Source organism: Pyrus communis, chromosome 1 (genome assembly GCF_041283825.1).
Source record: "Pyrus communis isolate YQ-2024b chromosome 1, ASM4128382v1, whole genome shotgun sequence".
Taxonomy (NCBI): Eukaryota; Viridiplantae; Streptophyta; class Magnoliopsida; order Rosales; family Rosaceae; genus Pyrus; species Pyrus communis.
Window position 1 is genome coordinate 12,325,775 of NC_142565.1, and position 15,077 is coordinate 12,340,851.

General features: G+C 35.7%; 1 protein-coding gene and 2 pseudogenes across 1 annotated transcript; 2 read left to right on the plus strand and 1 right to left on the minus strand.

Annotated features, from left to right (window-relative positions):
- The first annotated feature begins 447 nt into the window (after positions 1-447).
- LOC148699185 (uncharacterized) lies at positions 448-3,320 on the plus strand (annotated as a pseudogene).
- LOC148699186 (uncharacterized) lies at positions 2,670-3,345 on the plus strand (annotated as a pseudogene).
- A 2,902-nt stretch (positions 3,346-6,247) lies between these two features.
- LOC137719824 (putative cyclic nucleotide-gated ion channel 13) lies at positions 6,248-9,295 on the minus strand. The gene is made up of 5 exons (XM_068458834.2): positions 9,287-9,295; positions 8,746-8,942; positions 8,128-8,209; positions 7,376-7,618; positions 6,248-6,667 (listed from the first exon to the last, which is right to left on the minus strand). Exons 1-5 carry the CDS (start codon positions 9,293-9,295, stop codon positions 6,248-6,250), a joined length of 951 nt encoding a protein of 316 aa, XP_068314935.2.
- Positions 9,296-15,077: the final 5,782 nt, after the last annotated feature.

The following is a 15,077-nucleotide window of genomic DNA, read 5'->3' on the forward strand; positions in this document are numbered from 1 at the left end:
TAAGAGTTAGTCTTCCTCTTCTAATAAGGCTTTCTTATACTAATTGGACATATATAGCTGAAGCAGTGGCGGATGCATTGAGGGGCATGGGGTCAGCAGACCCCCGAACTTCGATGAACGTCCATGAATATCTAGGGTGCTAACCCTCTAAACTTCGGTGAATATCTATGGATACCTTGGGTGCTACCCGTTTGAAGATTAGAGTTGGCATCATACATGTCCTTCAACTGTTTGATAAAATGTCTGAAAGAAGAATGGCTCTTCTTAGTATTTTTTTTAATAAATATTACTTTGTCAAAACAACATAATTTTGAACCCTTAGTCTAATTAAAAAAAATAAACACAAAGAGCCCAAAAAAAAAAAAGAAAAAAAAAGATGCTCTACAACTTTTTAAAAGGGAATACTTGTCCGTGTCTCCTATTCCCATTCATGCAACAATAGCGAAAAGCAAACCCCAGGTCCCCAGCACAGCCCCCAAATTCAATTCCAAATTTTCAATTCTCGTTCACAAATTCCAATTACCAAACTCCATCTCTAACGCCTAAACTCTTAGCACTCCACTTCGACAATCATTTCGACGACCACCTAAATTTCATCTTTCGAATTTCAAAGTAAGTTTTTCATAACTTATTCAATTTAAATTTCTTTCATGAATACTTACATTTGATTATTGATGTGAGTCATATATGGTTTTTATTTAGATTAGTTGATATGTGTGTTTTAGACTTTTAGTATTTGTGTTGATAAATTGATGAAAGTTTTTATTTAGACTATTGAATGTGTTGAGTTTTGTGTGAGGAGTTGATTTGAGTGAGTTTATCAAATTAGAGTAATTCCTAATAAAATTGGTGTGGACTTTATTCAAATCATACATTTATGTTGCGATATTATAAGAAACAATGCACAAATCCTACAGTGAACAATCCGGGTAGTTCAAGTTCAAAAGAAAGTGAGTTAGAAGAAATTTTGAATACTCTTCCAGGGGATCTTGGAACTCGACCTTCAATGTTAGATTATGAGCTTAATATTTGAGATCAAGTTAGAAGAGCTTATCTACAAAAGGCGTATTGTCGGCCTATACTACAGCCTTTTCCACAAAGACTTTTTTTTGGAGTTCCTCAACGCTTTAATCCCGAGTGGTATTATGAGTTCCATTGGCTAGAGTACAATATAAAAAAGGATGCCACATATTGTATTTGGTGCTATCTATTTAGCTGCAATTTTCAACAAGGAAGTAATGATGTATTTGTTGGGAAAGGGTTCGAAAATTGGAAGAAAGGGCTAGAATTACTTAGGAGGCATGAAGGAGGTGCTTCTAGTGTTCACAATAAAGTTAGCCAAAAATATTTGGATCTAATGAATCAAAAACAACATATCGAAACAGTTTTGATCAAGCATACCGACCAAAGCTATGTTGACTATCGCATTATGTTGAATGTGGCAATTGATTGTACTAGATTTTTATAGCGACAAGGTCTTCCTTTTCGTGGCCATGATAAAAAAGAAGCTTCAGATAATAGGGGGACTTATATAGAGCTCTTGCAATTTCTCGCAGATCATGATGAGAAAATTAAAGGGACCTTGTTAATGCTTCTGGTAACCTAAAGTTAGTTGCTCCTTCAATTTAAAAGGACCTTGTTGATGCGTGTGCTATTGAAACAATTGTTTCATGATATGAATGGTGCATTTTTTTTCTATAATCGTTGATGAATCACATGATGTTTCAATTAAGGAGCAAACGGCAGTGGTGTTTCGCTATGTAAGTAAAAGAGGGGAAGTAATCGAAAGGTTTGTGGGAGTTCAACATGTTGCCAAGACTACTTCAATTGAGTTAAAGAAGTCCATTGATCAATTGTTTTCAAGAAATAAATTGAGTATTTCCATGCTACAAGGACAAGGTTATGATGGAGCTAGTAACATGAAAGGTGAGTTCAATGGTCTTAAATCAAGGATATTAAGAGAAAATCCTTGTGTTTTTTATGTTCATTGTTTTGTGCATCAACTTCAACTAGCTCTTGTTGTGGTGGTAAAGGGAAATGTTGATATTGCTACTTTTTTCACATTGGCAAATAGTGTGGTTACTAATGTTAGAGCATCTTGTAAGTTTTGTGATGCACTTAGAGAGCAACTACAAAAGGATCTTATGGAAGCTTTAGAAAACGATTGTCTTATAATGGGCCGGGGTTTAAATCGAGAAACTAGTCTCAAGCGTGCCAGTGACACACGTTGGAACTCACATTATGGTACCTTGATTAGTATCATTTCCATGTTTGGTTCCGTGGTGAAAGTGCTTGAAATGATTGTTGATGATGGTTCTAGGGATAATGTAGGAGAAGCAAATAGGTCATTGGGAGATATACAATCTTTCAAATTTGTGTTTGACCTTTTCTTAATGAAATCTATATTGGGGGTTACAAAAAATTTATCACAAGCATTACAAAAGAAAGATCAAGAGATTGTGAATGCTATGACTTTAGTTAATGTATGTAAGCAACAACTACAAAACATGAGAAAGAATGGATTTCATCTTTTGCTTGATCAAGTGTCTTCATTTTGTGACAAGCATGATATTGAGATTTGTAGCATGGATGATCGATATGTTACTCGATTGTGAATGCTATGGGTTTAGTTAATGTATGTAAGCAATAACTACAAAACATGAGAGATAATGGATTTCATCTTTTGCTTGATCAAGTGTCTTCATTTTGTGACAAGCATGATATTGAGATTTGTAGCATGGATGATCGATGTTACTCGAAGGAGATCACGGTGTGGAGCTCAAAGAATCACAAACTTCCATCATTATCGTGTGGAGATCTTTGTTGCTATTAAATAGTCGTTTTGATGAGGCAAATACAGAGTTGCTTCTTTGTTTAGCAAGTTTGAGCCCGGATGATTCATTCTCGGCTTTGATGAACAAAAGCTAATTTGTTTTGCTTAGTTTTATCCGAATGAATTTACTACTTGTTAACTATTGACACTTGAAGATCAACTTGGGCATTATATTCTTGATATGCATTCGAATAGTGAATTTTCTCAATTGAAAGGAATTGGTAGTCTAGCAAAAAAAAAAAAAAAATGGTGGAGACACGGAGGAATAAAGTATATAATCATGTGTATTTGCTAATTACATTGGCTTTGGTTCTAATGGTTACTGCTGCTTCAGTGGAGAGAGCTTTTTTCGCTATGAATATTGTGAAGACTCTATTGCATACCAAATGGGAGATCAATGGATGAGTGATAGTATGATGGTTTATATTGAGAGCAATGTTTTTTCTTCCATTGACAATGAAGCTATAATGCAACATTTTCAAAATATGAAAACGAGTCAGGGACTATTGTAACTTGTATTATTATTTGTTCTATAAGTTATGAATGATGAAACTATGGTTTAATTTTAAGGTTATTATGTGTCTAAGAAATGCTTGTAAACTTTTACATGTGATCCCTCGAAATATTTTTCCTGGATCCACCATTAAGCTGAAGCCAAAATATCCAACCTTATACTCATATTCTTACATTCTCCTACTTGAGCATAAGATCAATTTTAGACACAACTACACTAATTATAAGAAGTGATCACAAGGCCTTATTCAAGAACCATTATCATGACTAATGTTCTATTGCATCTCAAAATACAGAAACTAAGAATCATGAACCACAAACAAGCATGCAGTATTGATTCTAAGTTCACAGGTATCCAATCTGCAATTTATAACTCCTGACCAAACTAATATACAAATTCATACAACAAATCTGCTCCTGCTCTTCAAAAGATTCAAAATAACAATCACCATTTGAGAGCAGCATTTCAATTATAAATCAAAAGAACAATTCACAATCAATTACTTAAACAGATAAACTGTTTTCCAAAGCAACAAATGAATCCAATCGTCAAACTTAGTTTGCCATTCAAAACCACAAAACTCCATAAATGAAGAATTGAGTATTAATGCAAAGTGACTTATCAAAACAGAAAAAGAGACTAAAAACCTAGCTACAAAACTAGTCAATATAAAAATAATTTAACCTTAGCATTATCAGGATAACATCAACTGTTCCAGAATCTTTAATCCTCACAACAGCAATCCTGATCCCTTACCAAAACTAGCCAACTACTCCCACTGATCAAAACCTTCTAGTAAGCCCATCCGAGCAACATGTAACTTGAACTTTCCAATAGGCAATTTAGTCATAGGATTAGCAAGCATCATAGTTGTGCTAATATGTTGTACTTCAATCACTCCCTTCTTGACTTGTTCTCTAACCTTAAGAAACTTTATATTCATCAATCTCGAAGCTGAAGTTCTTATGTTATTCTTGGCAAAGAACACAACAAAGTTATTATCACAATACATCTTCACTGGCTTTTGTATTGAATTCACAATGTTTAAGTTTGACATAAAGTTTCTTAACCAGGCTGCTTGCTTCATGCCTTCAAAACAAGCCACGAATTCAGCCTCCATGGTAGATGTTGCAATGACAGTTTGTGTTGCACTTTTCCATGAAACAACCCCTCCATTATTAAGCATAAATATATATCCTCATGTTGACTTCCTATCATCTACATCTCTAGCTAGGTCTAAGTTTGTATATCCCACAAGCTTCAAAGTATCACTTATGCCATAAACCAACATGAAATTTTTGGTTCTCTGCAAGTATCTCAGGACTTTCTTAGCAGCTTCCCAATGAGCTTCACCTGGATTTGCTTGAAACCCTGCCTACAATAAAGGCAATATTCGGTCTTGTGCAAATAGTTGCATATATCAGGCTTCCAACCAAGGAAGCATAAGGTTTGGACTGCATCTTGGTTATTTCCAAATTAGTCTTTGGGCACTGACTTTTGGAAAACTTGTCTCCCTTGTTTATTGAAACCTGACCATTGCTCCAGCTTTTCATATTCTGATATAATGTGGTTCAAATTCGCCTTTGGCGTGAATGGACTATAAGACCTCTCACTTATAAGTGAGGAGAAATACTATTAGACTGTAGTACTAAGTGACAATAATGTTTTTTAGTAGCACTTCACAAATATCAAATTTGATGAGACAGAAGAATGACAAATTGATATGGACATCGAGTCTTCAATATTGAAACATATTGGGCCCTCTCAGCCCAGTTGAAAATATAAGCGAAAACATGATAATAAGAGCGTTTTTCTATATTCCCTCAATTCTTAATACGACAACTTTTTTAGAAGTGCTTTTAAAATGACTAAAAATATTTTTGGTGAAAATATTTTTAGGTTCCAAAAGCACTTTTAATTATTTTGAAAGCACTTCCAAACACATTTTTAGGGAGAACTAATGCTTGTTGGGTATTTTGTTTTGACATAATTCACACCCAAAAGAGAAGTAAGCTACGTCTGAGTTAAACTTGGAGATAGAAGTCTTCTTTAGTTTTTCAACAATGAAGTAAGACTAAGCACATGAGGTTATTATCCTAAGTCGGTACAAGTTGATAGGATCTCTTCTTTTAGGTCCCCATGTCTCTCCCGTATGGTGACATTGGGGGGGGGGGGGGGGGGGGGGTGGGGGGAGGGGCGCGTAAAAGAAAGGAAAGAGAGGGAATGGGTATATATGTAAATTTTCTCATATTAATTCAAGAAAATTGCAAAACGTGGACACATTTAACATCCATTGTTTTGTTTAAACACAACTAACCAAAAATCAGCTTACATTGGTCTCAAAGTAACATGCGAACAAGTAATACATATATTTAAGCAAGATGGTTACTACTCAGTTGTCGACTTCTATCAAGGTAGATGTATTTTAATGAGCCAGTATCCGACTCTCCTCTTCACGGGGATGAGAATTTGACACTTCAATTTCGATTAGGCTTCAGCCAAGAAAAAGAACATTGTAGGCATCATGTAAAAAAATTTAGCTTAAAGGAGACAACTCAAATTTTCTATTCAAAAAGGGTTTGCAACTAGCATTATTGTCTGGTGATATTTTTCTTGAATAGAAGGTCTTGCATTTTAATCCTCTTAAATAACGAGTTTGATACCAAATTTATTATAGTTAACCTATTGTGTGCTTAGCCCAAACTTCTAGTGTAAAATATCATTGCATTGAGAAAAACAAAAAGGAATTTGCAAACAAAGTACAATAGTTCATTTTATAAACATAAAAAATTAAAACTGAATTAGAAATTGTAATGAAAAGGACTTTATTGCTTGTCACACACTTCTTCAACTTTGCCAATTTTGTTGCACAATGGGAAGAGGCCAATGCTCCTATATATCTACACCAGCACTAGAGTAGTGGTCTTACTAGGGCTCCAGAAATCTCCACATTTGGAAACTACAGCTGTCAAGTACATAGCACTGAGAGCAAAGCCTTGTACCTTTGTGTGACATTTCACATTTTCCTTCGAGAACGGAAGATTTGTAAAGGAGGGGCTGCCACTGTGCGATGTTGTCCAACTCAGAAGTTCTTCGTCTCCATAAACATCACTTTTCTGAAAGAATTGGTTCATCATTCCAGTCTGCTGACTTCCATCAGTAGTCGAGTAAACCCACACAATGCCTTCTGTAACGAAGAGAATGCTATCAAATGGTTCTCCCGTTCGACGAACGATGGTGTTCTGAGGGTACACCACTGGCTTGAGATAGTCCCATATCATTTCCCGCACTTTCTCATCCATATTTCGTAGCCTTGGTAACTACACATGCAATAACGCTTACAATATTAATTAATTGATCAAGATATAAATATATTTTAGCAAAAAAAAAGAAAAAAAGAAGATGTTATATTTATAGGAAGTGCTTTAAGGGAAGCTATTCCCATTTTTTTTAAAATGAGAATTAGTTGTGGATCCACACTAAATCGAATTTCAACAATCTGAACCATCTATTAAAGACAATACATGAACTAAGAAGACAATGCATGTGATGCCTAGGGACAATCACTTCAATCATAGGCAGTCCAGCAGCAAGGCTAAAAAGGTTTGCGTCTTGGGCCTCACTCTATATTAGGCCTCATATTTTCTTCATACTCTTATTATTTATCTTAAAATTTATTTGTTTATCTTATTCTAGATTAGAAAGAAGAAGAAAAAAAATCTTTTATTCTCATAAATTTAATCTGATGTACCTTAAATTCTTATATTTTTGTGAAAAAAAATCATATTAAGGTGCTAAATTAAGGCGGCCTCGTGTCATTTTCGTCTTAGGCCTCGTTTGCATTGGAACGGTTTTTGCTCGAATAATAATTTATACGAAAATTCATTTTTCTTGATTAGACGCTGCCTTCTTCTTTTAATTTTATTTGGTTTGATGTCCCTCTTAAGAAAGACTCCCAGCGTATATGTGTGTGTGTGTGTGAAGAGAGAAGGAGGAGGGACGAGTTTGATTTTTGTCGAGGAACATACTTTAATCATTGGCTTGAAAAGAGAACGCTTTAGCTCTCGTCTGGTACTCCATGGAAAAAGAGAGAATAGATTATCGACACCTGCATCCTTGTCTAGTTCAATTGCTTGTTTTATGTTTTTTACGACTTCTTTCTCCAAATCTGGACGGAGATTGTTTTCGGAGAGCCACGCTCTTAGACCTTCCACTATGATCTTCCGCTTCGGTTCTTGCACTTTCTTTTCCTCCTCCCACAGCAGACAATTCTGTTTCACAAAAAAATAAAAAAAAAGCTTCAGTTTCATCCAACCCTATTACATAACCCTAACCCTAACTAGGCATCCTTCAGTGGGGAAAATAATGAACATAGGGATATAGATAACCAACCTGCACGTTTCCAATAAGATAAGAAAATAATAGCAACCCAATAGCGGGAATAAGAATTGAAAAGAGGTTCTCCCACACCAAAATTACTGCAAAAGAAAAATAGAATATTAGGGTAACTCAAGATGTGGTACTATATTGAATACTTCAAAACACCATAGAATTCACAAATAAATTATAATCCAAACCTTAGATTTAGGATACCCCAGGACCATGAGTAAAAGAGCTTTGTCAAAAAATTTATTCGTCCGGTGTTTCCAGACTCAATTCCTTTAGAAAAATATTCCAAAGTCAAATACCGTAGAATTTAGTGGACTTGTGGGACAGAATTCAGTAAGCAATTTTGTGACATTCGTTGAAATATTGTCATCGCAATAGAAACTGGCTTTACATCCTGCAGTGTTTCTGTATGCCTGGTGCCAACACGCTGTTTCCCGTTCAATAGAGAAAAAGTACCAAAAAGCTCCAAGTACCTAAAAAAATCACCAACAGACTATACGTTTAATCAATAAAAAGTGTAGCTACACTGAAAAGTATCAAAAACAGATCACCAAGAGAAAGAAAAGTATCTATAGAGCTCTGAAAAACAATAATCAATTAGCTAAATTAATGTCGCCAATTATAAAAATAAAAAAAAAGAGTAATTATATAATATTGGGGTGATAAAAAAAAAGTATTTTTATCCTATTTTATACAAAAAGTTAAAACTTCTTAATTATAAGTAGAGAAAAACACCACGTACCTAGTGTTAGACAAATATTTGAACTCTAGACCGAGCCAACCCATTCATAAAACTCATGTGACATCGAGATTGTTTGGCTATTTGGTTGGAAATGCTCTTATCGAGCAAATGCCGGGAATTATGGGGGTTCTGCTAATTTGATAGTAAATAAAGACCCCAAATTCCTAGGTCAACACTTTTCGATCAAAAATTATTGAAGCATTGATTAGTAACTATAGATAAAAAACAATCAAAATGAAGAAATGAGGAGAAATCGATGAAACTTACATGACTAGCAATGATGAACAGAAAAAAGTTGAAGCACCTTTAATCCACACCGGAGTGTTTTTCCTAAATTCCGTAGCAGCTAGGTAAATTTCATAGAACCTTGGCAGATATTGGACGAGAAGAAAGAAATTCACAATCTTTATGTTATCCAAATATCTAGACCCTCCCATTTTGAAACAAACAGCTCCTAGTAACACCTGCACAAGACAAATAATGAGTCAGATTTAATAACTTACCAAACTGACCACTTACTGATATAATCTTACTTGTGGGGTTGGACCAACAGCTAGAATGTCAATTATGATGGAGGTCCATGAGAACTCAAATGTTTTATCACGACGTTCAAACAAATCGAAAAACTTCGACTTCCAAGTACTTAAAGTAACTGTTTGTTCGTTGGGATGAGACTGGTCTTCTGGCAACGCGGACTTAATAGCTTGACGAATTTGATATGTAATATGCACTATGTAAGTGATATCTATGAGTGATCGGAAAAGAAGAGTTACGATCCTCAACTTTTTGTCCACTCCAAGGCACTTACTTTCGCCATCGATAATAGGAATGTACAAAAACAAGGGATATCTATATAGATTGCAACCATGCATGCAATTACAAATATCAAATTCGTCCGTGGAATATTTTCTTCATGTTTTTTCTCCTCCGTCTGATCTGAATCTTCTGCATCTGTCGACGTGGTAGCAGAATTTATGGTTGTCAGAAGATCTCCCGAGTAATAGCCTCGTCTCTTATATACAAAAAGGAAAAATCAGAGTCATTGGAGTTAGCCTAATAGTGAAGATGAGTAAGTAATGAGTAAGAGTATACTAGATTAAGAGTTCGAAACCCTTCAATGTAACAAAGAAAAAAAAATTAATAATGCGTGTTGTAAGGCTTGAAATCCAATAATAAGAACCATTAATAGTAATACTAATTCTCAAATCAACATCATTTTAACATAAGTCCATGACAAACCAGAAAGAATAAAAACATGCGTAGATGACCAAGCTTCACGAAGAGACACCACAAAAAAAAAAAAAATTAAAAAAAAAAAAATATTCAGAGAAACTAACCTCAGTTTAATGTTGCCATCTGCCGGATCCTCATTACTAATTTTCATCATTTCTGTTACCCATAATCAACAATCAGTAATGAAACCCAAAAAGGAAAAGAAAAAAAAATCAACAAACTAGAACTCTTAAGGCAGAATTAATTGGAGAATTTAGGAACACAAATTTTTTAAATAGAATTGGGATTCATAGCCAGTTGCTAGAAACCAATGTGGTGTTGAATTATAAGCAATGAGCTGATTAGTATTAGTGAATAACCTTGTGTTTAATTGTGTATCCACTTGTGTTTAGAATTACCAAGTGTAGGTCTAAATATGTAAGGCCTTGAGTGCCATGTGTAATGATCCTAGCTACTTGCTAGAAGAGTGGCTGTGATCAATTTCTAGATGTATTGGTATAGCTCAGCTTTGTTAACTATATTATTCTCCTTGCACGTTTTGTGCAAGGTATGAGAATCATTAAATGAAAAGAATTATTGCTTTGTGATTTCTGCAGAAAGAGTGTGCAACCAATTTTCATCCTCCTCATCTTTCAGTACATTCATCCCTTTCTTTTCTTTCGAATTATCAGAATCAAACACTAACATGGCCTCAGAGCCAGGTTGGATTCCTTGATATCTGGGCGTGACTGTGAAGCTAAAACGTCATTGACGTTGAAGCATTTAAGCTACATTCTAGCTCGCTTTGGTTCTGGTGAAGCTGCCGGAGCTTTATAGAAATCAAAAATCAGATTTGATCTCTTCCAAAACATCAGAGCCCACGATGGCCGGATTTGGAAGTTCAGAAGTTAGAACTTCGATCTTCTTCTGTGAGAACTACGAGTTCTGAAAAATCAAAATAACGACGGTTTTCAAGTCTCAAGGACTCTGGAAACTGGTAGAGAAAGGGATTACACTTCCTGATGATTCGAATAAGAAGAAGAAGGAAGTTGATGAAGCTGAAGCGGTGGATGAAGATGATGAACTGACTGCTGCGATGTTTATGAAGGATGCCAAAGCTCTCAGAATTATTCAAAATGCATTTTCCGATCAGATTTTTCCTCGGATTGCCAATGCAGACTCATCTAAAATGGCTTAGGATGTGTTATATGGTGAATATCATGGTGGTGATCAGGTATGGTCAGTTAAACTTCAAAATCTCAGGCGTGAATTTGAATATGCTAGGATGAGAGATGGTGAATCTTTATCTGGTTATCTTACTCGCTTAAATGAGATGATTAATCAAATGAAAACATTTGGAGAAACACTTTCGAATGAGAGATTAGTGCAAAAAGTGTTGATTAGTCTGAGTAAAGCTTATGATTCTATATGCTTGGTGATTGAAAATACTAAATGCCTTGAAACTGTTGAGTTACAAGAAGTACTTGCTATTTTGAAAAGTCAAGATCAGCATTTTGATTTACATTCCTTTGATGTAACTGAGAAGGCCTTTGCCTCCTTATCTGTGGGTAGTAATGGATAGAATAAGAACAATTCACAGTCTAGTGGTTATCAGGCTCAGAAAAGCTGGAATTCAAGGGGTAAGAAATGGGATTCAAAGCCAAAGTTTCAACAGAATCCATTTGGCATAACTGCACAGAATCTGACCTCATCACAATCTATGGGTTAAGCAGATGGAAAACCCTAGTGCAAAGTATGTTCTAAGTTTCATTTTGGAGAGTGCAAACATAAGGGGAAACAAAAATGTTATAACTGTGATAGATTTGGTCATTAGGCCAGAGAATGCATTGTAGGAAAGACTGTACAAAAGGCAAATTCTGCAAATCAGGTGTAAGTGACAGGGAATTTGTTCTATGCTAATAGTGCAATCTCAGAGACAAATGTCAATGGCAATTGGTACATTGACAGCGGTTGTAGTAACCACAAGACAGGGAATGCTGATCTCCTTGTTGATATAAGAACAAATGTTGTTGGAAAAGTGCAAATGCCTACTGGTGTGTTGGTAAATGTTGCTGGAATGGGATCATTGACAATAGACACCAATAAAGGCAACAAGTACATTAGAAAAGTCATGCATTTGCCAGGGTTGAAAGAAAACTTACTGAGTGTTGGACAAATAGATGAGCATGGATACTATCTATTATTTGGAGGGGGCATGTGTAGTGTGTTTGATGGACCTTCACTGGACAATCTATTCATCAAAGTTAAGATGAAAGAAAATAGATGTTATCCTCTTTCTCTGTTGAAAAACAATCTGTTGGATCTAAAAGCTAGCATAGATCACTCTACTCGGACTTGGCACAGAAGACTAGGTCACTTGAATTTCAAGGGACTACAGCAACTTAGAGAGAAAGATATGGTGCATGGTCTTCCATATTTAGAAGAAATCAAAGAAGTATGTGAAAGGTGTCAATTTGGAAAACAACACGGAGATTGGTTCCCAAAAGAACAAGCTTGGAGAGCAAATTGTCCCCCGGAACTTATTCATGTAAATTTGTGTGGTCCTATGCAGAATGCATTCTTGGCTGGAAACAAATACTTTATGTTGCTTATTGATGATTGTACAAGGATGATTTGGGTGTATTTTCTCAGATACAAATCTGATGCATTCAATTGTTTTGGAAAGTTCAAGTCAATGGTGGAGCTGTAGAGTGGTTTCAAAATTAAATGTTTAAGGCATGACAGAGGTGGAGAATTCTTATCATCTGAGTTCTCTAAGTTCTGTGAAACTAAAGGAATTCAAAGGCAACTTACCATGGCTTATACTCCTCAACAGAATGGAGTAGTGGAAAGGAAAAACTGAACTGTGGTTGAAATGGCAAAAGTTATGCTTTATGACAGAGGTATGCCATACTTTCTTTGGGCTGAAGCTGTGCACATTGCGGTGTATATTCTAAATAGGTGTCCTACAAAGGCACTTGGAAATATAACCCCATTTGAGGCTTATAGTGGTAGAAAACCAGGTATAGCACATCTTAAGATTTTTGGTTCTTTGTGCTATGTACATGTGCCTACTAAGCTGAGACAAAAAGACTAGATGCAAAAAGCACCAAGGGTGTGTTTGTTGGTTATGCAACCTGTGAAAATGGATATATAGTTCTTGATCCAATCTCCAAGAAACTTGTTCTATCAAGAGATGTTGTCTTCGATGAAAAAGCTTCATGGAATTGGAAAGAAGATCCTCAACAATCTGTGCAAATGGTTGAAGCTAATGGAAATAAAACTCCTTCATCCTCACATGTGTCTCTATCTCCACATGAGGAAAGTATCCGTTCAACTAATTCTAGCTACATCAGTACTCAATCACTTGCAGGTGAATCTTCAAAGAGTATAAGCAAAGTTGAAAGGAGTACTCAGGCTTATGATCATACACCACTAAAATGGAGGAATCTTGATGATATTCTTGCTCAATGCAATATGTGTGTTATGGAACCAGAAAGTTATGCAGATGCAGCTTAAGATGAATTATGGTTAAAAGCAATGCAGGATGAGTTGACCATGATTGAAAAGAATGACACATGAGAATTAGTGGATAGACCAACAATGCAGCCTGTTATTGGAGTTAAGTGGGTTTATAAAACCAAATTGAATCTGGATGGCACAGTTTTAAAGAATAAGGCAAGGTTGGTTGTCCAAGGTTATGCTCATAAACCTAGTTTGGACTATAATGAAACTTATGCTCCAGTGGCTAGACTAGACACTATCAGAACTCTCATTGCATTAGCTGCCCAAAAGAGCTGGAAGTTGTATCAGCTTGATGTTACATCTGCCTTCTTAAATGAAGTACTGCAGGAAGAGGTATATGTAGATCAACCAGAAGGGTTTATAGTGCAAGGCAAGGAAGACAAAGTGTATAGGCTCCATAAAGCTCTCTATGGACTGAAACAGGCACCTAGAGCCTGGTATGGGGAAATTGATACATATTTCTCACAGTGTGGTTTCCAAAAGAGTCTTAGTGAACCAACACTTTATATCAAGTCAGGTGGAGAAAAAGATATCATAATTGTTTCTATCTATGTAGATGATATTGTCTATACAGGTAGTAGCATCGAAATGTTGAGAGAATTCAAGAAGGACATGATGTTGAAATATGAGATGACTGATTTGGGTCTTCTTCACCATTTTCTCGGAATGGAAGTCATTCAAACTAACTCTAACATTTTTATTCATCAACAGAAGTATGCCTCTTCTTTGTTGAATAAATTTGGTTTGAATGAATGCAAATCTGTGACAACACCACTGGTAGCAATTGAAAAATTGAGCAAAGATGATGGAAATGGTCCAACAAATGAAGAATAATATAGAAAGATTTTGGGGAGTTTGCTGTATCTGACTGCTACAAGACCTGATGTGATGTATGCAGCAAGCTTGCTTGCAAGGTTTATGCATTGTCCTACAATGAAACACTATGGAACTGCCAAGAGAGTTCTCAGGTACATTAAAGGAACATTAGACTATGGTCTAGAATATGTGAAGGGCTGAAAAGCTATGTTAATTGGTTTTTGTGACAATGACTGGGGAGGATCAGTTGATGATAGCAAAAACACTTTAGGGTATGCTTTTTCTTTTAGCAGTGGGATTTTCTCTTGGGCTTCAGTTAAACAAAATTGTGTAGCACTTTCATCTGCTGAGGCAGAATACATCAGTGCTTTAGAGGCAACTGCACAAGCAATCTGACTTAGATTTGTACTGGAGGATTTAAGAGAACTTCAAACTGAAGCAACTCCATTGCAGTGTGACAACACATCTGCAATAGCTATCACAAAGAATCCTGTGTTCCGTCAAAAGACTAAGCACATTGATCGAAGGTATCACTTTATCAAAGATGCTTTGTAAGAATGAATTATAGACATGATTTACTGTCCTACGAAGGAACAATTGGCAGATATCTTCACAAAACCATTGGCTAAAGATCGATTCAACTACCTCAGAGATTTGCTTGGAGTAAAATCAGCTCAAAGCTTAAAGGGGAGTGTTGAATTATAAGCAGTGAGCTGATTAGTATTAGTGAATAACCTTGTGTTTAATTGTGTATCCACTTGTGTATAGAATTACCAAGTGTAGGTCTAAATATGTAAGGCCTTGAGTGCAATGTGTAATGATCCTAGCTACTTGCTAGATGAGTGAATGTGATCAATTTCTAGATGTATTGGTATAGCTCAGCTTTGTTAACTATAAGGGTACAAGCAATCTAACTTGGAAGACTAGTGCACACACAGGTAGTTTTCGATATCTTTTCATTTGAAATTCCATTTATTAACAACTTAAAACTTTCTTCCTTTTGCTGTGTTGTACTGATATATAGGGCTTAATTTGGTTTGCACAGG